Source organism: Microcaecilia unicolor, chromosome 6, assembly GCF_901765095.1.
Source record: "Microcaecilia unicolor chromosome 6, aMicUni1.1, whole genome shotgun sequence".
In the NCBI taxonomy this organism is placed as follows: domain Eukaryota; kingdom Metazoa; phylum Chordata; class Amphibia; order Gymnophiona; family Siphonopidae; genus Microcaecilia; species Microcaecilia unicolor.
The window spans coordinates 1,817,474-1,843,910 of record NC_044036.1 but is presented as its reverse complement, the minus strand read 5'-3'; the positions used below and the strand labels follow the sequence as shown (position 1 = coordinate 1,843,910).

General features: G+C 45.1%; 1 protein-coding gene across 6 annotated transcripts in view; it reads left to right on the top strand.

The window, feature by feature from the left end:
• The window catches only part of ST3GAL3 (ST3 beta-galactoside alpha-2,3-sialyltransferase 3), a 389,817-nt gene that overhangs the window by 157,683 nt on the left and 205,697 nt on the right, over nt 1-26,437 (top strand). For all 6 annotated transcript variants that reach the window (XR_003942436.1, XM_030205792.1, XM_030205795.1 and 3 more), the window contains 2 exons: nt 1,038-1,133; nt 17,386-17,572. Coding sequence is in view for 5 of the 6 variants with exons in the window: in XM_030205792.1 (XP_030061652.1) it covers nt 1,038-1,133; nt 17,386-17,572 (283 nt within the window). In the remaining variant the exon portion in view is untranslated. The remainder of the gene's footprint in view (nt 1-1,037; nt 1,134-17,385; nt 17,573-26,437) is intronic.

The following is a 26,437-nucleotide window of genomic DNA, read 5'->3' as shown; positions in this document are numbered from 1 at the left end:
CTGCAGGCACAAGCAGCTCCTTGTGACTCTGGGCAAGTCACTTAACCCTCCATTGCCCCAGGTACAAATAAGAACCTGTATATAATATGTAAGCCGCATTGAGCCTGCCATGAGTGGGAAAGCGCGGGGTACAAATGTAATAAAAATAAAATAAATGTATTCAACTTTGCAGAATGTGGCAATAAGGGTATTAGAAAATATACACAAATATGATGCTGTTATTCTCCTTTTCAAGCAATTTCATTGGTTGCCCATTCAGTTTAGAATTGAATTTAAAATCCCAATTATTGCTCATAAAGCTTATTTTGAACATGTGCTTCCCTATTTGAGCTCTCTAACAATTCCTTATATACCTACTAAGACTTTAAGGTCCCTACAGAACCACAGGCAGGTGATCTCATTGTCTGCTAAGGCTCGTTGGGAGACCACACGTGAGAGTACTTTTTTTGTTTTTTGATTGGCCCCTATGATGTGAAACAGGCTCCTGACTTTTATTTGAGCCAAAGGAAATTTGAAAAAGTTTAAGAACGTATTAAAGACTCTTTTTTTCATTTAGGCCTTTGGCAAACAATCTGAAGAGGAGGGGAGATTCAACAGTATCTGCAGAATGTAATATATGATTCTTATAAGTATGAAGCTCTCTTGTATGATTGTATTAGGACTTTCCTTTCTTTTACTTGGTCTTCCACTGTAAACCATCATGTTCTGGTACAGCCAGGTGATATATCAAATTTTAATAAACAATGATATATATATGTGCAAAATATAAATTTTATGATGTTACCTCCATAGACTGCATGGACACATTAGCACCTGCCTCAGATCAGGTGAAAATGTGTTCATTGGCAGTTTTGTGCCATCGAGGCTGAATCTGGGAGTCTATTCTATAAAGGCATATAATAAAATATGCCTTCATAAAATAGGTACCTTTCTAGATTTCACATATAGTCAACCTGCTATGTAACCAGGCCCTCTATGTGCTATGAGTCTAGGCATTCCAGAGTACAGGTGTAACATGCTTCTTTGTTTCCTTGTAGCCTCAGTTGCCGACGGTGCATTATTGTTGGAAATGGAGGAGTTCTTGCAAACAAATCTCTGGGGTCAAAAATTGATGAGTATGATGTCATCGTCAGGTGGGTTTTAGTTCTTAAAAAAAGACACACAGAAATTTTTTTTCTCTGTAGACTGTTGCAGAGTATGCAAGAACTGCTGTTATAGGAAGAGCTTTTATGATATACATGGTAACGTGGAGGGGCATTTCGAACGGGGATGCCCATCTTTAAGGGCGTCCCCCGTGAAGGGGCAGGGCATCCACCTTTCGTTTCGATAATACGGACGGGGACACCCATATCTCAACATTTAAGTTGACCTAAGAGATGGTCGACCTAATTGTTGAGATGGTCGACCTTGGAGATGGACAACCTTGGTTTTCGCCGATAATGGAAACCAAGGACGCCCATCTCAAAAACGGCCAAATGCAAGCCCTTTGGTCGTGGGAGGAGCCAGCATTCGTAGTGCACTGATCCCCCTCACATGCCAGGACACCAACCGGGCACCCTAGGGGGCACTGCAGTGGACTTCAGAAATTGCTCCCAAGTGCATAGCTCCCTTATCTTGGGTGCTGAGCCCCCCCAACCCCCCCCCCCAAAAAAAAACCCACTCCCCACAACTGTACACCACTACCATAGCCCTGAGGGGTGAAGGGGGAGCACCTAGATGTGGGTACAGTGGGTTTGTGGTGGGTTTTGGAGGGCTCACATTTACCATCACAAGTGTAACAGGTAGGGGGGATGGGTCTGGGTCTGCCTGCCTACCCACTAAAAAGTGCTCCAGTGACCTGCATACTGCTGTCATGGAGCTGGGTATGACATTTGAGGCTGGCATAGAGGCTAAAAAAAAATTTTTTTTAATTTATTTTTTTAGGGTGGGAGGGGGTTGGTGACCATTGGGGGAGTACGGGGACGTCATCCCTGATTCCCTCCGGTGGTCATCTGATCAGTTTGGGCACCTTTTCGATACTTGGTCATGAAAATAATTGGACCAAGTAAAGTCGGCCAAATGCTCGTCAGGGACGCCCTTCTTTTTTTATTATTGGCCGATGACGCCCATCTCTTAACCATTCCCTTGTCCCGCCTTCTGTACACTGCCGACACGCCCCCATGAACCTTGGTCGTCCCCGCGACAGAAAGCAGTTGAGGACGCCCAAAATCGGCTTTCCATTATGCCGATTTGGGCGACCATGAGAGAAGGACACCCATCTCCCAATTTGTGTCAGAAGATGGGCGTCCTTCTCGTTCGATTATGCCTCTGATAGTAACTTAGTAGATGACGGCAGAGAAAGACCTACACGGTCCATCCAGTCTGCCCTACAAGATAAACTCATATGTTGTACTTTGTGTATACCTGACCTTGATTTGTATCTGCTATTTTCAGGGCACAGACCGTAGAAGTCTGCCCAGCACTAGCCCCGCCTCCCACTACCGGCTCTGCCATTTAATCTCCGCTAAGCTTCTGAGGATCCATTCCTTCTGAACAGGATTCCTATATGTTTATCCCACGCATTTTTAAATTCCGTTACCGTTTTCATCTCCACCACCTCCTGCGGGAGGGCATTCCAAGTATCCACCACTCTCTCCATGAAAAAGTACTTCCTGACATTTTTCTTGAGTCTGCCCCCCTTCAATCTCATTTCATGTTCTCTAGTTCTACCACCTTCCCATCTCCGGAAAAGGTTCGTTTGCGGATTAATACCTTTCAAATATTTGAACGTCTGTATCATATCACCCCTGTTTCTCCTTTCATCCAGGGTATACATGTTCAGGTCCGCAAGTCTCTCCTCATACGTCTTATAACGCAAATCCCATACCATTCTTGTAGCTTTTCTTTGCACCGCTTCAATTCTTTTTACATCCTTAGCAAGATACGGCCTCCAAAACTGAACACAATACTCGAGGTGGAGCCTCACCAAAGACTTATACAGGGGCATTAAAACCTCTTTTCTTCTGCTGGTCACACCTCTTTCTATACAGCCTAGCAACCTTCTAGCTATGGCCACCGCCTTGTCACACTGTTTCTTCACCTTCAGATCCTCAGATACTATCACCCCAAGATCCCTCTCCCTGTCCGTACATATCAGACTCTCACCACCTAACATATGTCTTCTGTGGATTTCTACTTCCTAAGTGCAAAACCCTTACGTGAGAAACTACATTGGCTCCCACTCAAGGAGCGTATCACTTTTAAAGTATGTACCTTAGTCCACAAAATCATTCACGGTGAAGCCCCTGCATACATGTCTGATCTAATAGACCTGCCACCCAGAAATGCCAAAAGATCATCCCGAACTCTCCTCAATCTCCACTTCCCTAACTGCAAAGGCATAAAATACAAAGTACTTCACGCATCAACCTTCTCTTATATGAGCACGCAATTCTGGAATACACTACCACGCAACCTGAAAACGATCTACGAACTTACCGACTTCCGCAAACTATTGAAGACCCATCTCTTTGAGAAAATATACTGCAAGGACCAAAACACATGAAGCCCACACACACAAATAGAAATGCATTAGTACACTCTCTTCTGAGTTCTCTTCCCCCGCATTTTAATCACACTTAATACTCTACCCTCTTGCTATTGTTTTATCGCCCTATCAATTCCCCATTGTTATATTCCACTGTTCCATTCCCAAATGATATTTTGACTTTGTCTTCCCATTACTCTTCACTATGTAACCCATAATCGTAATGCAACAAATTGTATTTCCATCATTCACAATATATTGTAAGCCACACTGAGCCCGCAATTAGGTGGGAAAATGTGGGATACAAATGCAATAAAATAAAAAAATAATTGCCAAACCTTAAACCATTCTTTTAGCTTCCGCAGATCCTTTCTCATGTTTTCCACTCCCTCCTGGGTGTCCACTCTGTTACAAATCTTAGTATCATCCGCAAAAAGGCAAACTTTACCTTCTAACCCTTCGGCAATGTCACAAATATATTGAACAGAATCGGCCCGAGCATCAATCCCTGAGGCATTCCACTACTCACCTTTCCCTCATCCGAGCAAATTCCATTAACCACAACCCTCTGGCGTCTGTCCGTCAACCAGTTCCTAATCCAGTTCACCACGTTGGGTCCTATTTCATCTCCCGTTCCCTTCAACTGCTCGCCCTAACTGGAACCTGGCTCACCTCTGACGACTCTGCCTCAGTCGCGGCCCTATGTCATGGTGGTTATCTTTTCTCCCATTCTCCCCGCTCAGTTGGCCACGGTGGCGGCGTCGGGTTACTACTTTCGCCCTCCTGCAGTTTTCAAGCTCTCCTCCTACCGCAGTCTCACTGCTTCTCATCCTTTGAAGTTCACTCCATCCGTCTGTTCTACCCGCTGCCACTCATAGTTGCAGTCATTTACCGCCCCCCTGATAAGTCCCTCTCTTCCTTCCTTGCCGACTTCAATGCCTGGCTCTCCATTTTTCTTGAGCCCTCATCCCCATCCCTCATTCTTGGAGACTTTAACATACACACTGATAACCCATCCAACTCATACGCTGCTCAGTTCCTCACTCTAACCTCCTCCTTCAACCTCCAACTGAGCTCCACCACCCCTACTCACCAATCTGGCCACTGTCTGAACCTCGTCCTCTCCTCTACCTGCTCACCCTCCAATTTCTGCACCTCAGCTCTTCCTCTCTCTGACCATCACCTGATCACCTTCACTCTTCATCACCCTTCCCCTTAGTCCCGCCCAACACTAACCACTACTTCCAGGAATCTCCAGGCTGTCGACCCTCCCACCTTATCCTCTAGTATCTCTAATCTCCTCCCTTCCGTCATGTCCTCTGAGTCTGTCGACAAGGCTGTCTCCACTTACAATGCAACTCTCTCCTCTGCTTTGGACACCCTTGCACCATCCATCTCCCGTCCCACAAGGCGCACTTATCCCCAGCCCAGGCTGACTCCTTGCACCCGATACTTTCGCTCCTGCGCCCGATCAGCTGAACGCCTCTGGAGGAAATCTCGCACCCATACTGATTTCATTCATTACAAATTCATGCTATCCTCCTTCCAGTCCTCCCTATTCCTCGCCAAACAGGACTATTACACCCAATTGACTAATTCCCTCAGCTCTAACCCTCGTCGTCTCTTCGCCACACTTAACTCCCTCCTCAAAGTGCCCTCTGCTCCCACCCCCCCCACCCCCTCACTCTCTCCTCAATCACTGGCTGACTACTTCTGAGAAAAGGTGCAAAAGATCAGCCTCGAATTCACCACCAAACCATTTCCTCCTCTTCACCCTATAACCCACTTCCTCAACCAACCAACCCAGGCCTCCTTCTCCTCATTTCCTGATATCACCGAAGAGGAAACCGCCCATCTTCTTTCCTCGAAATGCACCACATGTTCCTCTGACCCTATCCCCACCAACTTACTTAACACCATCTCTCCTACTGTCACCCCCCCCCCCCCCACCTGTCATATCCTCAACCTCTCTCTCTCCACTGCAGCTGTCCCTGACACCTTCAAGTATGCTGTAGTCACACCACTCCTCAAATAACCATCACTTGACCCTACCCGTCCCTCCAACTACCGCCCCATTTCCCTCCTATCCTTCCTCTCCAAGATACTTGAACGTGCCGTTCACAGCTGTTGCCTTGATTTTCTCTCCTCTCATGCCATCCTCGATCTGCTTCAATCCGGCTTTCGCCCCTTACACTCGACAGAAAGTGCACTGACCTGTTCCTTGCCAAATCCAAAGGTTACTACTCCATCCTCATCCTCCTCGACCTATCCGCCGCTTTTGACACTGTCAATCAAAATTTACTTCTTGCCACACTGTCCTCATTTGGGTTCCAGGGCTCTGTCCTCTCCTGGTTCTCCTCTTATCTCTCCCACCGTACCTTCAGAGTACATTCTCATGGTTCTTCCTCCACTCCATCCTGCTCTCTGTTGGAGTTCCTCAGGGATCTGTCCTTGGACCCCTTCTTTTCTCAATCTACACCTCTTCCCTGGGCTCCCTGATCTTATCTCATGGCTTCCAATATCATCTTTATGCTGACGACACCCAGCTTTATCTCTCCACACCAAACATCACTGCGGAAACCCAGGCCAGAGTATCGGCCTGCTTATCCGATATTGCTGCCTGGATGTCCAACCGCCACCTGAAACTGAACATGGCCAAGACCGAGCTTATTGTCTTCCCACCCAAACCCACTTCTCCTCTCCCTCCACTCTCTGTCTCAGTTGACGGCACCCTTATCGTCCCCGTCTCATCCGCCTGCAACCTCGGAGTCATCTTCGACTCCTCCCTCTCCTTCTCTGCGCATATCCAGCAGATAACCAAGACCTGTCGCTTCTTCCTCTATAACATTAGCAAAATTCGCCCTTTCCTTTCTGAGCACACCACCCGAACTCTCATCCACTCTCTCATTACCTCTCGCCTTGACTACTGCAACCTACTCCTCACTGGCCTCCCATTTAGCCATCTATCCCCCCTTCAGTCCGTTCAGAATTCTGCTGCACGTCTTATCTTCCGCCTGGACCGATATACTCATATCACCCCTCTCCTTAAGTCACTTCACTGGCTCCCGATCAGGTACCGCATACAGTTCAAGCTTCTCCTACTAACCTACAAATGCACTTGATCTGCAGCCCCTCCTTACCTCTCTACCCTCATCTCCCCTTACGTTCCCACCCGTAACCTCCGCTCTCAAGACAAATCCCTCCTTTCAGTACCCTTCTCCACCACCGCCAACTCCAGGCTCTGCCCTTTCTGCCTCGCCTCACCCCACCCCATGCCTGGAATAAACTCCCTGAGCCCATACGCCAGGCCCCCTCCCTGCCCATCTTCAAATCCTTGCTCAAAGCCCACCTTTTCAAGGTCGCCTTCGGCACCTAACCACTATACCTCTTTTCAGGAAATCTAGACTGCCCAACTTGACATTTCTTCCTTTAGATTGTAAGCTCCTTTGAGCAGGGACTGTCCTTCTTTGTTAAACAGTACAGCGCTGCGTAACCCTAGTAGCGCTCTAGAAATGTTAAGTAGTAGTAGTAGTAGCCTGCAAGTTTATTCAAGAGCCTCCTGTGGGGAACCATGTCAAAAGCTTTGCTGAAATCTAAGTAGATTACGTCTATAGCACATCCATGATTCAATTCTCCGGTCACCCAGTCAAAGAATTCAATGAGATTATGTTGGCACGATTTACCTTTGGTAAAACAATGTCAAAAGCTTTGCTGAAATCTAAGTAGATTACGTCTATAGCACATCCATGATTCAATTCTCCAGTTACCCAATCAAAGAATTCAATGAGATTCGTTTGGCACGATTTCCCTCTGGTAAAACCATGTTGTCTCGGATCTTGCAACTTATTGGCTTCCAGGAAATTCACTATCCTTTCCTTCAGCATCGCTTCCATTACTTTTCCAATAACCAAAGTGAGGCTTACCAGCCTGTAGGTTCCAGCTTCTTCCCTATCACCACTTTTGTGAAGAGGGACCACCTCTGCCGTTCTCCAATCCCACAGAACCTCTCCCGTCTCCAAGGATTTATTAAACAAATCTTTAAGAGGACCCGCCAGAACCTCTCTGAGCTCCCTCAATATCCTGGGGTGGATCTCATCCGGTCCCATGGGTTTGTCCACCTTTAGATTTTCAAGTTGTTCATACACACTCTCTTCCGTGAACGGTGCTCTATCCACTCCATTCTCATTTGTACTTTTGCCAGTCAATCGTGGTCCTTCTCCAGGATTTTCTTCTGTGAAAACAGAACAAAAGTATCTGTTTAGCAAATTTGCTTTTTTTTCATCATTATCTACATAGCGGTTCACAACATCTTTCAGTCTCGCAATTCCCTTTTTAGTCTTCCTCCTTTCACTAATATACCTGAAGAAATTTTTGTCACCCCTCCTTACATTTCTAGCCATTTGTTCTTCCGCTTGCACTTTCGCCAGACGTATCTCTCTCTTGGATTCTTTCAGTTTCATCCGGTCTTTCTCTCTGTGTGTCCTCTTCATGAGTTTTTCTGTATTTCAGGAACACCAACTCTCGGCCATTTGCTTGGAGAACCATATCGGTTTCCTTTTTCTCTTGCTTTTATTTACTCTCCTTACATAAAGGTTCATGGCCCTATTTATAGCTTCTTTCAGCCTGGACCACTGTCCTTCCACTTCTCGTTCGTCCTCCCAGCCCATCAGCTCCTTCCTCAGGTATTCCCCCATGTTACTAAAGCCAACGTGCTTGAAATCCAGGACTTTGAGTTTTGAGTGGCCGCCCTCCACTTCAGCCAAACTGTTTGATGGTCACTGCTGCCCAGGTGGGCACCCACTCGGACATTTGGCACACTATCTCCATTTGTGAGCACCAGATCTCGCGTCGCTCCCTTCCTCGTGGGTTTCGTCACCATTTGTCTAAGCAGAGCACTTTGGAAAGTATTCACGATCTCTCTACTTCTTTCCGATTCCGCAGATGGAACCTTCCAATTTAGATCCAGCTGATTGAAATCTCCCAGCAGCAGCACCTCTCTCTTCTTTCCCAACTTTTGAATATCTGCGATCAGATCTTTATCTAGTTACTCCAATTGTGTCGGGGGTCTGTAGACAACACCCACGTGGACAGAGTTTCTATCATCTCTTTTTAAGATGATCCATATCGCTTCTTCCTTTCCCCAGGTCCCTGTCATTTCAGTCGCTGCGATATCATTTCTCACATACAGAGCTACTCCTCCAGCTTTACGACCATCTCTCTCCTTCCTAAATAGATTATAGCCTGGTAAGTTTGCATCCCATTCATGGGAACCATTGAGCCATGTGTCCGTGATTGCAACAACATCTAAGTCTGCCTCCAACATCAGGGCTTGAAGGTCATGAACTTTATTGCTTTGACTGCGGGCATTTGTGGTCATCGCTTTCCATCTACATTTCCGTAAAATTTTTATCTTCTGTTTAGTTTCTTGTTTAGTCTCACTTCCTGCTGTGTTGGTAAGAAGTGATTTGCTAAGATTGTTGTTTTTATTGCTTTCTTTTCTACTGATGCATCTTGTCTTTAGCTTTAGCTGGGGGTGACCACTTGAAGTGAACTGCCTCCATATGCCACCCCCGCCTTCTAGTTTAAATGCCTAGAAATATATTGTCTGAATTTCTCCCCAAAGATTTTTTTTCCTGCCACAGTGAGATGCAGCCCATCGTTACAGTGTAGTCTTTTGTTTTTCCATGTATTGCCCCATCCTCCTATGTACCTAAATCCTTCTTGGTGACACCATGTTTTGAGCCAGCTCTTGAAATTCTCAGTACTTTGCAGTCTTTTCTCTCCCTTTCCAAATGTAGGTACTACTTCAGAGAAAGCTATTGTTATGATCCTGCCGGTTTGGCAGGGAAAGGGGGTGGACTTCATTCCTGATTGGCTGGCAGGGTCTTGTAGGGTGAAAATAAGTAATTAGGGCAATAATTATTCCCTGATAATACTTATTGCAAGGTTCCTCGCTCAGTCTAGGGGATATTATAAAGGAACCTTGGAGCTGGCACCCTGCCAGTGTTTTGTTCCCCACCAAAGAACCAAAGCCACGTCAGAGATGATAATTATTATTATTTATTACAGGTAGAAAAATAGAAACACTCTGCAATAGCTTATATGCAATATGATATCTCTCACTGATATGCACAGTAACAAAATATATTGTCTAACTACACTCTGATTATCCTGAGACTACGTACAGTAATGATTAGAACAGTACAAATGATATCCTAATGATCCTTATGAAAACTTATCACATCTTATGCAAAATACACATTAGCAGCTGTCCCTGACCGAGAGCTGACATAAACCAGTCGTACTTAGATAAAACCACTGCCTAACCCAGACTAGGAAATATATCACTGTGATCTTACCACGCTGTCCGGATGACGGCTTCAGATGAGACCGGAGCAGAATTACTACTAAATAGTAGTAGTAATCTCCCCAGACGCTATCTCAGCTGTCTGTGTCTTGGGTATAGTGCAGGTCTTACTAAGCAACCAAGCAGGTTTCCGTCGCTCCGTTGGTATTCAGAGCCAATATCTCTGCCACAGGTATTTGCACCAGGTATGCAGGTCACAAGGTTGGTATCATACAGTCTCTAGCTCACCCCGAGCCTTGCTGGATTTCTCAGGTCCTTCACAGGTACTCCTCCTCCGAGGGTCTCCAACTAACTTCTCCCACTCTTCCCGCGTTCTTCCAGACCTCTCGGTCAGGTGATAGCCTGGACCAAATCTGATCACGTACAGTCCAGTGCATGGCAAGAAGAGTTCTTTGTTTTGTGACCTTGGAGATGGTAACTTCTAGTGCCATGAGTATGACTCCCTTCTCAGCCTCTCAGAGATAGCAGGGGGATGGTTGGAACAGAGAATGTCCTTGGCTTCAGCAAGCCTGTCAGTGATTTTCCACAAGCTGAAGCTGGATCTTGCTGACACAGAGATGTGCAGGTCAGAGGGTTGCAGCAGCCATCTTATTGTACCAAGATGTCATAGGCTTGTATAGGCCAAGACCAGCTCTGGCTAGATCACAGAGAAATACCCCTACAGTCTGACTGACGTCAGGGGGTGTACTTTAGCCTATAGAAAAACTCAAGAAGAGGAACACGGGGAGGAATACCGGATGAAACTGAAAGAAGCCAAGAGAGAGGTACGTCTGGCAAAGGCGCAAGCAGAAGAACAAATGGCTAGAAATGTAAGGAGGGGCGATAAAAATTTCTTCAGGTATATTAGTGAAAGGAAAATGACTAAAAAGGGAATTGTGAGACTAAAAGATACAGCGAACCACTATGTAGATAATGATGAAGAAAAAGCCAATTTGCTAAATAGATACTTTTGTTCTGTTTTCACTGAAGAAAATCCTGGAGAAGGACCACGAGGGACTGGCAAAAGTACATTTCAGAATGGAGTGGATATAGCACCGTTCACGGAAGAGAGTGTGGATGAACAACTTGGAAAGCTAAAGGTGGACAAAGCCATGGGACCGGACGGGATCCACCCCAGAATATTGAGGTAGCTCAGAGAGGTTCTGGCGGGTCCTCTTAAAGATTTGTTTAATAAATCCTTGCAGACGGGAGAGGTTCCGAGGGATTGGAGAACGGCGGATGTGGTCCCTCTTCACAAAAGTGGTGATAGGGAAGAAGCTGGAAACTACAGGCCGGTAAGCCTCACTTCGGTTATTGGAAAAGTAATGGAAGCGATGCTGAAGGAAAGGATAGTGAATTTCCTGGAAGCCAATAAGTTGCAAGATCCGAGACAACATGGTTTTACCAGAGGGAAATCGTGCCAAATGAATCTCATTGAATTCTTTGATTGGGTAACTGGAGAATTGAATCCGAGTGGGTGCCCACCTGGGCAGCAGTGACCATCAAACGGTTTGGTTTGATATAACAGCTAAAGTGGAGAGCGGCCACTCAAAACTCAAAGTCCTGGATTTCAAGCGTGCTGACTTTAGTAAAATGGGGGAATACCTGAGGAAGGAGATGATGGGCTGGGAGGAAGTACGAGAAGTGGAAGGACAGTGGTCCAGGCTGAAAGAAGCTATAAATAGGGCCACGAACCTTTATGTAAGGAAAGTAAATAAAAGCAAGAGAAAAAGGAAACTGATATGGTTCTCCAAGCAAGTGGTTGAGAAAATAAAGGCTAAAGAGTTGGCGTTCCAGAAATACAGAAAAACTCAAGAAAAGGAACACATGGAGGAATACCGGATGAAACTGAAAGAAGCCAAGAGAGAGATATGACTGGCAAAAGCGGAAGAACAAATGGCTAGAAATGTAAGGAGGGGTGACAAAAATTTCTTCAGGTATATTAGTGAAAGGAGAATGACTAAAAAGGGAATTGTGAGACTAAAAGATACTGCTAACCGCTATGTGGATAATGATGAAGAAAAAGCAAATTTGCTAAATAGATACTTTTGTTCTGTTTTCACAGAAGAAAATCCTGGAGAAGGACCACAATGGAGTGGAAATAGTACAAATGAGAATGAAGTGGATAGAGCACCGTTCACCGAAGAAAGTGTGTATCAACAACTTGAAAAGCTAAAGGTGGACAAAGCCATGGGACCGGACGGGATCCACCCCAGGATATTGAGGGAGCTCAGAGAGGTTTTGGCGGGTCCTCTTAAAGATTTGTTTAATATATCCTTGCAGACGGGAGAGGTTCCGAGAGATTGGAGAATGGCGGAGGTGGTCCCTCTTCACAAAAGTGGTGATAGGAAAGAAGCTGGAAACTACAGGCCGGTAAGCCTCACTTCGGTTATTGGAAAAGTAATGGAAGCGATGCTGAAGGAAAGGATAGTGAGTTTCCTGGAAGCCAATAAGTTGCAAGATCTGAGACAACACGGTTTTACCAAAGGGAAATTGTGCCAAACGAATCTCATTGAGTTCTTTGATTGGGTGACAGGAGAATTGAATCAGGGACAAGCTATGGACTTAATCTAGATTTCAGCAAAGCTTTTGACACTGTTCCCCACAGGAGGCTCTTAAATAAACTGGATGGGCTGAAGATAGGACCTGAAGTGGTGAACTGGATTAGGAACTGGTTGTCGGACAGACGCCAGAGGGTGGTGGTGATTGGAATTCGCTCGGAGGAGGGAAAGGTGAGTAGTGGAGTGCCTCAGGGATCGGTGCTGGGGCCGATTCTGTTCAATATATTTGTGAGTGACATTGCCGAAAAGTTAGAAGGTAAAGTTTGCCTATTTACGGATGATACTAAGATCTGTAACAGAGTGGACACCGGGGAGGGAGTGGAAAGCATGAAAAAGGATCTGCAGAAGCTAGAAGAATGGTCTAAGATTTAGCAATTAGAATTCAAAGCGAAGAAATGCAAAGTGATGCACTTAGGGAGTAGAAACCCACGAGAGACTTACGTGTTAGGCGGTGAGAGTCGGATATGTACAGATGGGGAGAGGGATCTTGGGGTGACAGTATCTGAGGATCTGAAGGCGACGAAACAGTGTGAGAAGGCGGTGGCCGTAGCTAGAAGGTTATTAGGCTGTATAGAGAGAGGTGTGACCAGCAGAAGAAAGGAGGTGTTGATGCCCCTGTACAAGTCGTTAGTGAGGCCCCACCTGGAGTATTGTGTTCAGTTTTGGAGGCCGTACCTTCCTAAGGATGTAAAAAAAATTGAAGCGGTGCAAAGAAAAGCTACGAAAATGGTATGGGATTTGCGTTCCAAGACGTATGAGGAGAGACTAGCTGACCTGAACATGTATACCCTGGAGGAAAGGAGGAACAGGGGTGATATGATACAGACGTTCAAATATTTGAAAGGTATTAATCCGCAAACAAATATTTTCCAGAGATGGGAAGGCGGTAGAACGCGAGGACATGAAATGAGATTGAAGGGGGGCAGACTCAAAAAAGATGTCAGGAAGTATTTTTTCACAGAGAGAGTGGTGGATACTTGGAATACCCTCCCGCGGGAGGTGGTGGAGATGAAAACGGTAACGGAATTCAAACATTCGTGGGATATACATAAAGGAATCCTGTGCAGAAGGAATGGATCCTCAGAAGCTTAGCCGAAATTGGGTGGCGGAGCAGGTGGGGGGGAAGAGGGGTTGGTGGTTGGGAGGCGAGGATAGCGGTGGGCAGACTTATACTGTCTGTGCCAGAGCCGGTGGTGAGAGGCAGGACTGGTGGTTGGGAGGCGGGGAATAGTGCTGGGCAGACTTATACAGTCTGTGCCAGAGCTGGTGGTGGGAGGCGGGGCTGGTGGTTGGGAGGAGGCGATAGTGCTGGGCAGACTTATACGGTCTGTGCCCTGAAAAAGACAGGTACAAATCAAGGTAAGGTATACACGTATGAGTTTATCTTGTTGGGCAGACTGGATGGACCGTGCAGGTCTTTTTCTGCCGTCATCTACTATATTATGTTTATGTTACTATGAATATATTTGGCCTGGGCTTCCAGGATGGTGTTTTTGAACAGCATCCATGCCTGATGTAAATTTTTGACCCTCGCAGTCGCTCCTCTAACTTTTCTTTTCACCATTCTTCTCATTTTATCATAGTCTCCTTTTTTAAAGTTAAACACTAACGTATTTGATTTCCTATGTATACTTACTTCAAAGCTAATATCAAATCCGATCATATTATGATCACTGTTATCAAGCGGCCCCCATCACCATTACCTCCCACACCAGATCATGCGCTCCACTAAGGACTAGGTCTAGAATTTTTCCTTCTTTTGTTGGTTCCTGTACCAGCCGCTCCATAAAGCTGTCCTTTGTTTCATCAAGGAATTTTACCTCCCAAGCATGTCCCGATGTTACATTTACCTAGTCAATATCGGGGTAATTGAAATCACCCATTATTATTGTGTTGCCCAGTTTGTTTGCGTCCCTAATTTCCTTTAACATTTCTGCATCTGTCTGTTCATCCTAGCCAGGTGGATGGTAGTACACTCCTATCATTATCCTTTTCCCTTTTACACATGGAATTTCAATCCACAGTGATTCCAAGAAGTGTTTTGTTTCCTGCAGAATTTTCAATCTATTTAATTCAAGGCTCTCGTTAATATACAATGCTACCCCTCCACTAATTCGATCCATCCTATCGCTATGATATAATTTGTACCCCGGTATGACAGTGTCCCACTGGTTAGCCTCCTTCCACCAGGTCTCAGAGATGCCTATTATATCTAATTTTACATTTAGTTAATATATTCTAACTCTCCCATTTTAGAGAGCTAAATATGTATATGTTAGAGGAAAAGAGAGCGAGAGGAGATATGATACAGACATTTAAGTACTTGAAAGGTATTAATATACAAGCAAACCTCTTCCAAAGACATGGAGGTGGTAGATCTAGAGGATATGAGTGAAGGTTGCAGGGCGGTAGACTTAGGGTATCAACATGAAATATTTTTCCCACAGAGAGGGTAGTGGATGTCTAAAATGCCCTTCCAGTAGAGATGGTGGAATCAAGAACAGTGAAAGAATTTGAAAATGTGTGGGATAAGCATAAGGGTTGCCTAAATTGGAGAATGGAAACAAAACATGGCCGTTGAAGTATTATGTTGGACAAGAGTAATTGGGAACTAAGGCCAGTGCCGGATGGACTTCTACCGTCCGTGCCCCGCAAATGGCAAAAGACAGATGAAGATCAAGTGTGCATATTGTATATCACTTTATTATCATGTGCTATGATTGAGGGTGCTGTGCATCTCAAGGGGTGGGGAAATCATCTTAATGATGAGATTAGCAAGTTAAATGCTGTTAGCAATACTTTTGGTTATAAAATATTGTCCCAAGACTGCACCATGTTTAATTACCTGTATGTGGTTGGCATGATAGTAAATTGCCAACCAGTGTTTAAGCATGAATAACTATAACCTGCATAGAGTGGCAGGTGTAGCTTCGTCTTTGTGGGCTGACCTGGACCGTGTAGGTCTTTATCTACTGTCATTTACTGTATTATTGGACTAACCTGGTCAAAAAAGTGTTAAATAGGGCTGCACATTTAATGCATTAGTAATGCAATTAATGCATTACAAATTTAAATTGCGTTAATAAATTTAACACAATTAATGCATTAGGCTCCCTGCTCCATTTCCCACATCTCTCTCTCTCTCTCTCTCTCTCTCTCTCCCTCCCCCTTTCCTATCCTTCAAGTGGTCTGGCATCTCTGATTCTTCCATCTTCCAGTATTTCTCAGCAGGCATCCAGGCCAAAGTTTCAGCATGCCTGTCTGACATTGCTGCCTGGATGTTTCACCGCCATCTGAAGCTAAACATGACCAAGACTGAGCTTCTTATCTTTCCACCTAAACCGACCTCTCCTCTCCCCCCTTTCTCTATTTCTGTGGATAATACGCTCATCCTTCCCGTCTCATCAGCACGTAACCTTGGGGTCATCTTCGACTCCTCCCTCTCCTTTGCTTCACATATTCAACAGACTGCTAAAACCTGCCGTTTCTTCCTCTATAACATCACCAAAATTCGCCCTTTCCTTTCTGAGTATGCAACCAGAACCCTCATCCACACTCTTATCCCCTCCCGCTTAGACTATTGCAACTTGCTTCTCACAGGTCTTCCACTGAGCCATCTCTCTCCTCTTCAATCTGTTCAAAATTCCGCAGCACAACTAATATTCCGCCAGTGTCGTTATACTCATATTAGCCCTCTCCTCAAGTCACTTCATTGGCTCCCTATCCGTTTCCGCATTCAGTTCAAACTCCTCTTACTGACTTACAAATGCATTCACTCTGCAGCTCCTCAGTACCTCTCCACTCTCATCTCTCCCTACACTCCTCCCCGGGAACTCCACTCACTGGCAAATCTCTCTTATCTGCACCCTTCTCCTCCACCTCTAACTCCAGACTCCGTTCCTTCTATCTTGCTGCACCGTATGCCTGGAATAAACTTCCTGAGCCGGTACGCCAAGCCTCATCTCTGGCCATCTTCAAATCTAAGCAAAAAACCTACCTCTTCGATGCTGCTTTTAACTCCTAAACCTTAACCTAACCCTTCAACTGTCCCCTATCCCTAATATGTCCTGTCCGTCCTAACTCTTAATCCCTTACTTGTCCTGTCTGTCTGTCATAATTAGATTGTAAGCTCTATCAAGCAGGGACTGTCTCTCCATGTTCAAGTGTGAAGCGCTGCGTACGTCCGGTAGCGCTATAGAAATGATAAGTAGTAGTAGTAATTTCTTCACATCCTCTCCACCCCCCACCCCCGCAGTCCGCATTTCTCTTTCTCTTCCTCTTCCTCCTCCCTGCGCTTCCTATCTGCCCCTCATGGCCCTCTAAACTTATCTGAAACACTACAGTGCTGAAAGCTTGCTGCTTCTTACCTACCAGAAGCCTCTCTCTGTACTGTCCTCTGACAGAGCGTCCTGTTTCTGGGTCGGACAGTACAGAGAGAGGCTTCGAGTGAATAACAAGCAGCAGGCTTTCAGCGGTGCAGCATTACAGGCACGTTCAGAGAGCCACTAAGGGTAAGTAGAAGGAATGATAGAGGTTTAGTAATTGAAATATGTCAGTTTTGAGAATTTACATCTGCTGTCTATGTTTTCCTAGTTTTTGCACAGTATAGGAGGAAATGTGAGGGGAACATGTTATGTGATTAATTGTGTGATTAAACATTTTAATTGAAGTATAGCCCTAGTATTATGTAGTCCAGTAAAAAAGGTATCATTTTATCTTCCTTTTTGTTGGTTTATTTCTATTTATTACCTGATGAGCATGGAATGGGAAGGAGAGGCGTTGCTAGGGACACCAAGGGAAAATCAACGCTGAATAATAATTATATCTTTTTGCACATTTCCGTTCAGGATGTGAATTTTCCATCAGAACTCTCTCTCTCTGTTTGGAATGATGTCACATTGTCCCTTCTGCTCACAGAGGTCTTAATGATGTTTCCTCTGATTAACTGCCAGGTTAAACTCTGCCCCTGTTAAAGGGTTTGAGAAGGATGTGGGTAGTAAGACTACAATGAGAATCACATATCCTGAAGGGGCCATCCAGAAACTGGAGCAGTATGAGAAGAACTCCCTCTTTGTCCTGGCTGGATTCAAGTGGCAGGATTTCAAGTGGCTAAAATACGTTGTTTACAAAGAGAAAGTGGTAAGTTAAATACTAATTTGATAAGGAAGTAGCATGGTTTCTGTTTCATTCTTCATGAATACACAGAAAAGTAATCGATTTTACTGCAAACAAGTTCAAGAATTATTTGACATTTAGAAGAGTTTGTTTTGGAAAAGTAACTTCTGACTGAGTTATGCCTTGCTATTATACATTTTATTATGGTTTTATATAATCTTCTTGGGTTGCCTAGTAATTGTCTGTGATCCTCCATGAACCTAGTAGGTAATTGTGGAATATATGTGCTTTTTAATGTAATGTAAGTGAGACTTTTCTGTTGGAGCAACTTAATATATTTGTGACAAGCCCTTCATCAAGTCAAAGCAAAATGAGCTAACCATGAAGATACACTAACATACATTAAATCATAGGATATGTTACAGTAGTGGTGTGGTGATGAGAGTAAGATGCCAGAGATGATAAAAGGGGTGGATGGAGAAGTGTGTGCGAGAGAGAAGATGAAGAATTGAGAGGCCTCCATTGAAAGATTGGCCGCTGTCGTGGACAGGATGCTGGGCTCGATGGACCCTTGGTCTTTTCCCAGTGTTGCATTACTTATGTACTTATCTTCCTTGGAGAAAAAATTTGAGAAGTGAGGGAGATCCTAGTTCCTTCTTATGTGTTCCCCTGGAAAGCTGTTGTGTAATGCTGGTGATAACCTTGAAAGTAAAAGTCCTTTTGTAAGTGGTGTTCCATGGGTCTCCAGAGCTCAGGACAGTGCTTACCTTTGCACTCCCTTCTGTGTTGACCCAATTCCAGCTGAAAAGGAGAGCGCAGTTGCTGATGCGGAAGGCCCAGTACTTCTCTAACTTGCTCGTCCTGCCACTGGTGCCTCTTCTCACACAGTTCACAGAGCACATCAGCTGAATGACCTGCCTGACGCTCCATGGAGTTTTGCTGTACAACGGGAGAGATGCCAGTGAGAGGATAAAGCTGGTAGAGAAGTGCCTGGTTGCCATGTCACTGATTCCTCTCCATTCCACTCCTGCTGTCAGCTGGGATCCTTGCTGTCTTTCTGTTTTCTCAGAATTACTTTTGATAGGAGATTTGAACTTACATTTAGAAAATAGACAGGAATCATCAGTAAGTAAAATTTTAGATGGTTTAGATTTATTGCAATTTCAATATAAAATTGATGTTACTCATGAATGGGTCATAAACTGGACTTAGTTGCTTTTTTTGAGTTCATCTTGTAAACTTTTGTCAAGTAGATTGGTCAGCTGATCACTGTCTGGCCAACTTCACAGTTTATCTGTCATGTGTTTCAAGATCTATATTTTCAACAATTAGAGAAAGATTGAATAATAACCTGAGAAGGAAAATTGAGATCGATCAATTCTGGTCCTATATGATGTTTAGTTGATTCTTCAACTAAATATTCAGGCAATTCAGTAAGTTTAAACTGGATCTTCACACACCATAGATCACAAATTCTTAAAGTCCAGTATAGGATATGCACAGCTTCTTATCTCATATATCCAAAATGTCTTAAGGCCATACTGTAAATCTTTTTAATCTTTGTATCTTTCAATCATCTCATAGGAACTTTCCCAGAACCTCAGTGATGTTAATCGCTACCAATTTCAATTCGTAGCGATATCAACAACATCAAACTCTTCACTGGTTCTTTTATATATAGCCACCTCTTATAAAATTACTAGGAAAACAGGCCCGTTTCAGGAGCAAATGAAACGGGCGCGAGCAAGGTTTTCCTCCCCAACCGCCCCCTTCTCCCTCCCTACCTACCTACGGACCCCTTCGTCGTTCTGACGGCATTGCTCCGCATTCCGCACCTGCCTCTTGGACGCACCGAACGCCATTGCTCCGACCTCGACTTCATGATGTTTGATGCGAGGGTGGGGCCCCTAGCCTGGGTGATTTCGGTGGCTTCACCACCATGGTCTTACGAACCGTTCTGGAAGGAAATGACAGTGACGTCACTGTCCTCAGAACGTTGAAGGTGAGTTTTATTATATAGGATTTTAGACTTATCTTATTTTATCTTGCTTTATTGTCGGACCCAGGGCAGCTGGGATAGGGTCAATGCTGAATCTAGTGCTCACTAATGGAGTTAGTGTTTTCGATATCCGGGTGGGTGCCCACCTATGTAATAGTGATCATCACACTGTATGGTTTGATATAAGGGTGAAGGCGGAATGCGGACGCACAAAACTCAAAGTACTGCATTTCAGACGTACTGATTTTGATAAAATGGGGGAATACCTAAAGAAGGAGCTGTTGGCATGAGAAAGCGTAGGAGAAGTGGAAAAACAGTGGTCCAAGCTAAAGGTTGCTATAAATATGGCGACTGATCTTTTTGTGAGGAAAGTAAACAAAACCAATAGAAGCAGGAAGCCTATATGGTTCTCCAAACAAGTAGCTAAAAAAATAAGACCAAAAGAGGCTTTGTTCAAGAAGTACAAAAGAACGCAACGAGAGGATCATGGAAAAGATTATCGGATTAAACTGAAAGAAGCGAAGAGGGAAATATGGCTAGCGAAAGCGCAAGCGGAAGAAAAAATGGCTAAAGATGTAAAGAGAGGTGACAAGACCTTTTCAGATATATTGGAGAAAGGAGAAGAGATAGGAATGGAATTGCGAGACTGAAAGATAATGAGAATGGCTATATGGAGAGTGATGAAGATAAAGCGAACGTACTAAACAATTATTTCTCTTCAGTGTTCACGGAGAAAAATCCTGGAGAAGGACCGTGGTTGGCTGCCAAGGGAACGTCTGGGAATGGAATGGATACTGCGCCGTTTACGGAAGAAAGAGTTTATAAACAGCTGTAGAATCTGAAGGTGAACAAAGCTATGGGGCCGGATGGGATACATCCCAGGATACTGAAGTAGCTCAGAGAGGTCCTGGCGGGACCTCTTAAAGATTTATTTAATAGATCTTTAGAGACGGGAGAGGTTCCACGAGATTGGAGACGAGCGGATGTGGTCCCTATTCACAAAAGTGGAGACAGGGAAGAAGTGGGAAACTACAGACCGGTAAGTCTCACGTCAGTGGTAGGAAAAATAATGGAGTCGCTGCTGAAAGAAAGGATAGTTAACTTTCTAGAAACCGACAGGTTACAGGACCCGAAGCAACATGCCTTTACCACAGGGAAATCCTGCCAAACAAATCTTATTGACTTTTTTGACCAAAGAACTGGATGAGGGATGTGCGCTAGATGTAATCTACTTGGACTTCAGCAAAGCCTTTGATACGGTCCCCCAGAAGACTCATGAATAAGCTGAAAGGGTTGAACTTAGGACCGAAAGTGGTGAACTGGATAAGAAACTGGATGACCGACAGGTGGCAGAGGGTGGTGGTAAATGGAATCCGCTCGGAGAAAAGGAAGGTGAGCAGTGGAGTTCCTCAGGGGTCGGTGCTGGGGCCTATTCTGTTTAATATATTTGTGGGAGATATTGCTGAAGGGTTGGAAGGAAAGGTATGCCTTTTTGCGGATGACAAGAAGATAGCCAATAGAGTGCATACCCTGGAGGGAGTAGAAACAATGAGAAGGGATCTCCGAACATTAGAAGAGTGGTCGAGGGTCTGGCAGTTAAAATTTAATGTAAAACAATTTCATTTTAGCACAACAGTGAAGGTCTTGCAGCAACGAACACTCATCCTACCCCTATCATCAAGAAACCACTCACAGATAAGTGGTCTTATTTACAATTTGATAGTAGTTAAATCTGTAACAGACTATGGTGATTTCAAACTAGGAGGATGGTAGGAACAGTGCAATGATGGTCAGATGCTGCGGGCCATTTGCACAACATATGGCATAAGGCACACGAGCAATTTCTGAGCACTGCATATAGAAAAATATTTGTAAAAAATTTACATTGAATATATGATTATCAATAGAAATCAAACAAAATAAAACATGGAAAAGAAAATAAGATGATACCTTTTTTATTGGACATAACTTAATACATTTCTTGATTAGCTTTCGAAGGTTGCCCTTCTTCATCAGATCGGAAATAAGCAAATGTGGTAGCAGATAGTATATATAAGAGAAACATCAAAGCATTACTTTGACAGTCGGACAGAGTGGGAGGGTGGGGGTATGCATGGGGACATCAAAGCATTTCATTGATATTCTAACAGGATGGGTGTTGGTAGGTGAGAGGAGGGTAATAAACAGAGAAATACAGCTTTATGGTTTATAATGGGTTAGAAACCCCAGATCCTTATTAAGTCCTGTTTGTTGGTTGTCAAAATATTCAATTATTCTTATTTCAAATGTCTTACGTTCCTGTATTGTTTTAAAATTACCTTTCAGTATTCTTACTGTGAAATCACTGGTGCAGTGTTCTGGTCTTGTAAAGTGTTGGCCCACAGGGGTGGGGGCTTGACTGGCACCGGCTATTTTCATGTGATGTCTGTGCAGATTGAATCTTGTCTTAAGCATCTGGCCTGTTTCTCCAATATAGCATCCTTCGTTACATTTTTTACACTGAATGATATATACCACATTGGAAGATGAGCATGTAAAATAGTCCTTTATGTTGAATATTTTTCCCTTGTGAATGACTGTGGGGTCTTGTGAAATGTTTTGGCATAGTTTGCAGCTGGATGTGTTACAGGGAAACGTGCCCTTTTCTTTTTCCGTCTTGTGACAAGGCTACCGCCCAGAGGTACAAAATGAAACAACAAAATCCTGAACTACGTCTCCCAGAATGCATTGCCCGTCCCAGCAAAGGGAGCCCCAGGGATAGAAAAGATGGGTACTTACCAACTCTGACCACAAGAGGGAGGGAGAAGGAAAAAGCCCAGTTCCCTGGCTCTGTAATCAATACATGATGCCTCCCACCTGTAGAGGGAAGGGTGGGGTGAGAAGCAGGTGGAGGAGGAGGTTAAGGCTGCTGAGCAAGAAGCAGAAGGAGGATGGAATGGGAGCTGGAGAGCCCGGAGGAAGGTAGCACCTAAAGGGGGAAAGCTATGTGTTTAAAAGTTTTGATTTAAAACCTGTTGTAAGGAAGAAGCCTGTTTTGATTTGAACTGTTTGCTGTGGGGGAAGGGCAGAGGACTGGAAGAGTTATAAGCCTGGTTCCCCAGCTGCTCCTGTTTGTTGTGTAAGAACTGTGGGAGCTGGAAACCCTGGTTGGACAGGAGGGAACAAATTTGCTTTGGGCCAGCACAGCTTGTGATACGTACTTTGGGGCTAGCACTGCTTGTGATACGTACTGTGAAAAGGAAGCATTTCCAAAGGGGACTATTGCAGCCCTCAAGAAAGGGCAGAGACTTTGGATTGCTGGGTGAGGGGCAGCACTACCCTTCCTGGGGCAGCCCTAACCCCAGGGCTGGACTGAAGCTTTTGTTTGTAACTTGGAAACAAAAATAAAAAGAAAAGAATATTTGAAAGTATCTGCTGGTGGCAATTTGTGGGGCTTGGATTAATCCTGGGGAGGAGACTTCCTTCCTCCCCCTACTGGCGCAGCGGTCCTGTTTACAGTCTGTGTTGGGTCTGTTAGAATATCAATGAAATGCTTTGATGTCCCCATGCATACCCCCACCCTCCCACTCTGTCAGACTGTCAAAGTAATGCTTTGATGTTTCTCTTATATATACTGATGTTTCTCTTATATATACTATCTGCTACCACATTTGCTTATTTCCGATCTGACGAAGAAGGGCAACCTTCGAAAGCTAATCAAGAAATGTATTAAGTTATGTCCAATAAAAAAAGGTATCATCTTATTTTCTTTTCCATGTTTTATTTTGTTTGATTTCTATTGATAACCTTTAAGAGTGGACTAACACGGCTACCACACCTCTCTACATTGAATATATGATATAGGAACAAACATTGGTGAAATTGTTTTACATTGTCAGTTTATCACACCAGTTTGAATTAACGGAGATCCCTAAGTATAGCATTGAGTTAAAATTTAATGCCAAGAAGTGTAGAGTGATGCACTTGGGGTGCGGAAACCCAAAAGAGAGATACCGGATAGGAGGGGAGAGATTAGTAAGCTTGGCTCAGGAGAGAGCCCTTGGGGTGTTGGTGTTGGAGGATCTGAAGGTGAAGAAACAATGTGACAAGGCAACAGGGCATAACCAGTAGAAGAAAGGAGGTGTTGATGCCCCTCTACAAGTTGTTGGTGAGGCCCCACTTGGAGTGTTGTGTTCAGTTTTGGAGGCCGTATCTTGCTAAAGATGTAAAAAGACTGGAAGTGGTGCAAAGAAAAGCTACGAAAATGGTATGGGATTTGCGTTGCAAATCGTACGAGGAGAGACTTGCAGACCTGAACATGTATACCTTGGAGGAAAGGAGAAGAAACAGGGGTGATATGATACAGACGTTGAGATATTTGAAAGGTATTAATCCGCAAACGAACCATTTCCGGAGACGGGAGGTGGTAGAATTAGAGGACATGAATTGAGGTTGAAAGGGGGCAGACTCAGGACTAATGTCAGAAAGTATTTTTTCACAGAGAAGGTGGTGGATATGAAAACGGTAATGGAATTCAAACATGCGTGGGATAAACACAAAGGAATCCTGTTTAGAAGGAATGGTTCCGTGGAATCTTTGCGGAAATTGGGTGGTGACACCGGTAATTGGAAACAAAACGGGAGCTGGGCAGACTTTGACGGTCTACGCCCTGATTGTGAATGAATAGATAGGGATGGGCTGGAGTGTAAATTTTAAGGGGCTTCGATGTTAGCTTCACAACTTAGTACAAGAACAGTACTGGGCAGACTTCTACGGTCTGTGCCCTGAGAAAGGCAAGGACAAATCAAACTCTGGTATACATATAAAGTATCACATACCTTGTAAAATGAGTTTATCTTGTTGGGCAGACTGAATGGACCGTACAGGTCTTTATCTGCCGTCATTTACTATGTTACTATGCTAATCAAAGGATCTAAAGTTAAATTCCTTGTCATCAAGCAGATGAAGCCATTATGTATGGGTTGTGTCCATCAACCAGCAGGGGGAGATAGAGAGCACTCAACTTTTCACAGTGCCTCATGGCCAGCCAGCTCCACTGCCTCTTCAGTATTCTCTATCTCCCAAAGCAGGGTGGCTGCAGCTTCTTCGGCTCCATCAAAATCTGCCTGGGGGTGGCTCCTGGCTTGCCAGTTGTTAGCCGGGGTGTTAGAGGCTATAGCAGCTTCACTTTGAAGGCACATAGGTTAGCCCTTTCCCTGCCTTACCCATGCCCCCGTGGATGTGGACATATTAGCTTGCTTTTCCCTGTCCTTTCCCACTCAGTGGATGCAGGCACATTGGTTCGCTTTTCCCTGCCTTTCCCATTCATCTGAGCCGGAGTTCTTATTACCTCTGCTTTCCTCACAGCGTTAAAAAAAAAATGGAACAGAGGTTTTCCTTTGATTCTTCTATGGGACCGGAGCTGTGATACTCGGTCTGGTGAGGTAAGAGTGTTTTCTAACTCCTCCGGGGTGGGCCCGCGATCGGGGTGTTTTTGGCGCGAAACCGCCATTTTAAATTTTCCCGCCGTTTTCGGCGATGGCTGCAGAGAATGTAAAGCGCTGTTCCCGGTGTGGCAAGCGCAAATCAGCAGCGGGGCTCTGTAAATCATGCTGTACAGGTGTAAGAGCAAGCCCGAGCATGGCGAGCGATGATTCTTCCCGCTCAGAGCTGGCAGCGGACGCCATTTTGAATTCTCCGCATGGCGCGGCCTCCGTAGAGACGGAGAGCCCTGAGCCCGGAGGGGGGACCTCGAATTGAGGCTATTCAGGGAGCGGCTAGCCCCGGACGGGATCTGGGTGCCCAGGGCGAGTTTTTCTCCCCTGATTTTGTGTTATTATTGCATAAAGCATACATGCTGAAAAGAGCTCTCCCTCAAGGGTCGTCTGAGACCCCTTCTATTGTCCCGTTCCCCCCCCCCCCCCCCCCCCCCGGTGGATTCTGGCCTGGTGCCCGCTGAGGCTATTTTCCCTGATAATTGGCATAAAGAAAAGGGTAGAAGGGCTAATTCCCCTTCAGATTGTGGTGCACCTCCTTCCCCCCCTCCCCCCCGTGGTCGGGCTGTGAGGATTCGGAGAGTTCTGGCAGGCCTTCGTGGTCTGAGGAGCCAGAGTCAGGTGCAGAATTACCACAGGATCTGGATGATCCCTCCGCGGTGAGGATTTTCCACCGTGATGAGCTGCCAGCGTTTATTTCAGATGCCCTATAGGTCCTTTCTATTGAAGAGCCTGAGAGTGGCACGGCCTCCTCTGTGAATCCTAGGATGGCTAGTACCAAAAAGCCTGCTCGAGCCTTTCCTTTGCATGACTCCATCCAAGAGCTTATTTCCGCTCAGTGGGCTGACCCCGAGGGACCTTTGAAAGTTTCCAGGGCTATGGGGCAATTATACCCGCTGCGTGAGGAGCATTTGGCTCGCTTTGCAATGCCTAAAGTAGATGCCCTAGTCACTGCGGTGACAAAGAGAACTACCCTCCCTGTGGAAGGAGGAGTTGCCCTGAAGGATATACAAGACCGTAGGCTGGAAGCAGCACTTAAACGGTCTGAAATTGCAGGTCTTGCTGTTCGGGCGTCTGCATGCAGTTGTTATGCTGCTAGAGCCTGCCTGGCGTGGTTGCAACAGGCAGTGGAACAGCCCGGAGATGGAGCGGAGCCCTTCTTGGATGTGGCTCCGCGGCTGGAGTCGGCCTTGTCCTTTTTGGCTGATGCCCTTTATGATATTGTCAGAGCTTCGGCTAAACAAATGGCAGTAGCAGTGGCAGCTCGCCGTCTTATTTGGCTACGACATTGGGCAGCGGACATGGCCTCTAAGCAAAGGTGGTGAAGTTGCCCTTTCAAGGCCTTTCTCCTATTTGGTGAGGAGTGGAAAAAAAAATTGTAAAGGCCTGGGAGATCCTAAACCCACACGCTTGCCC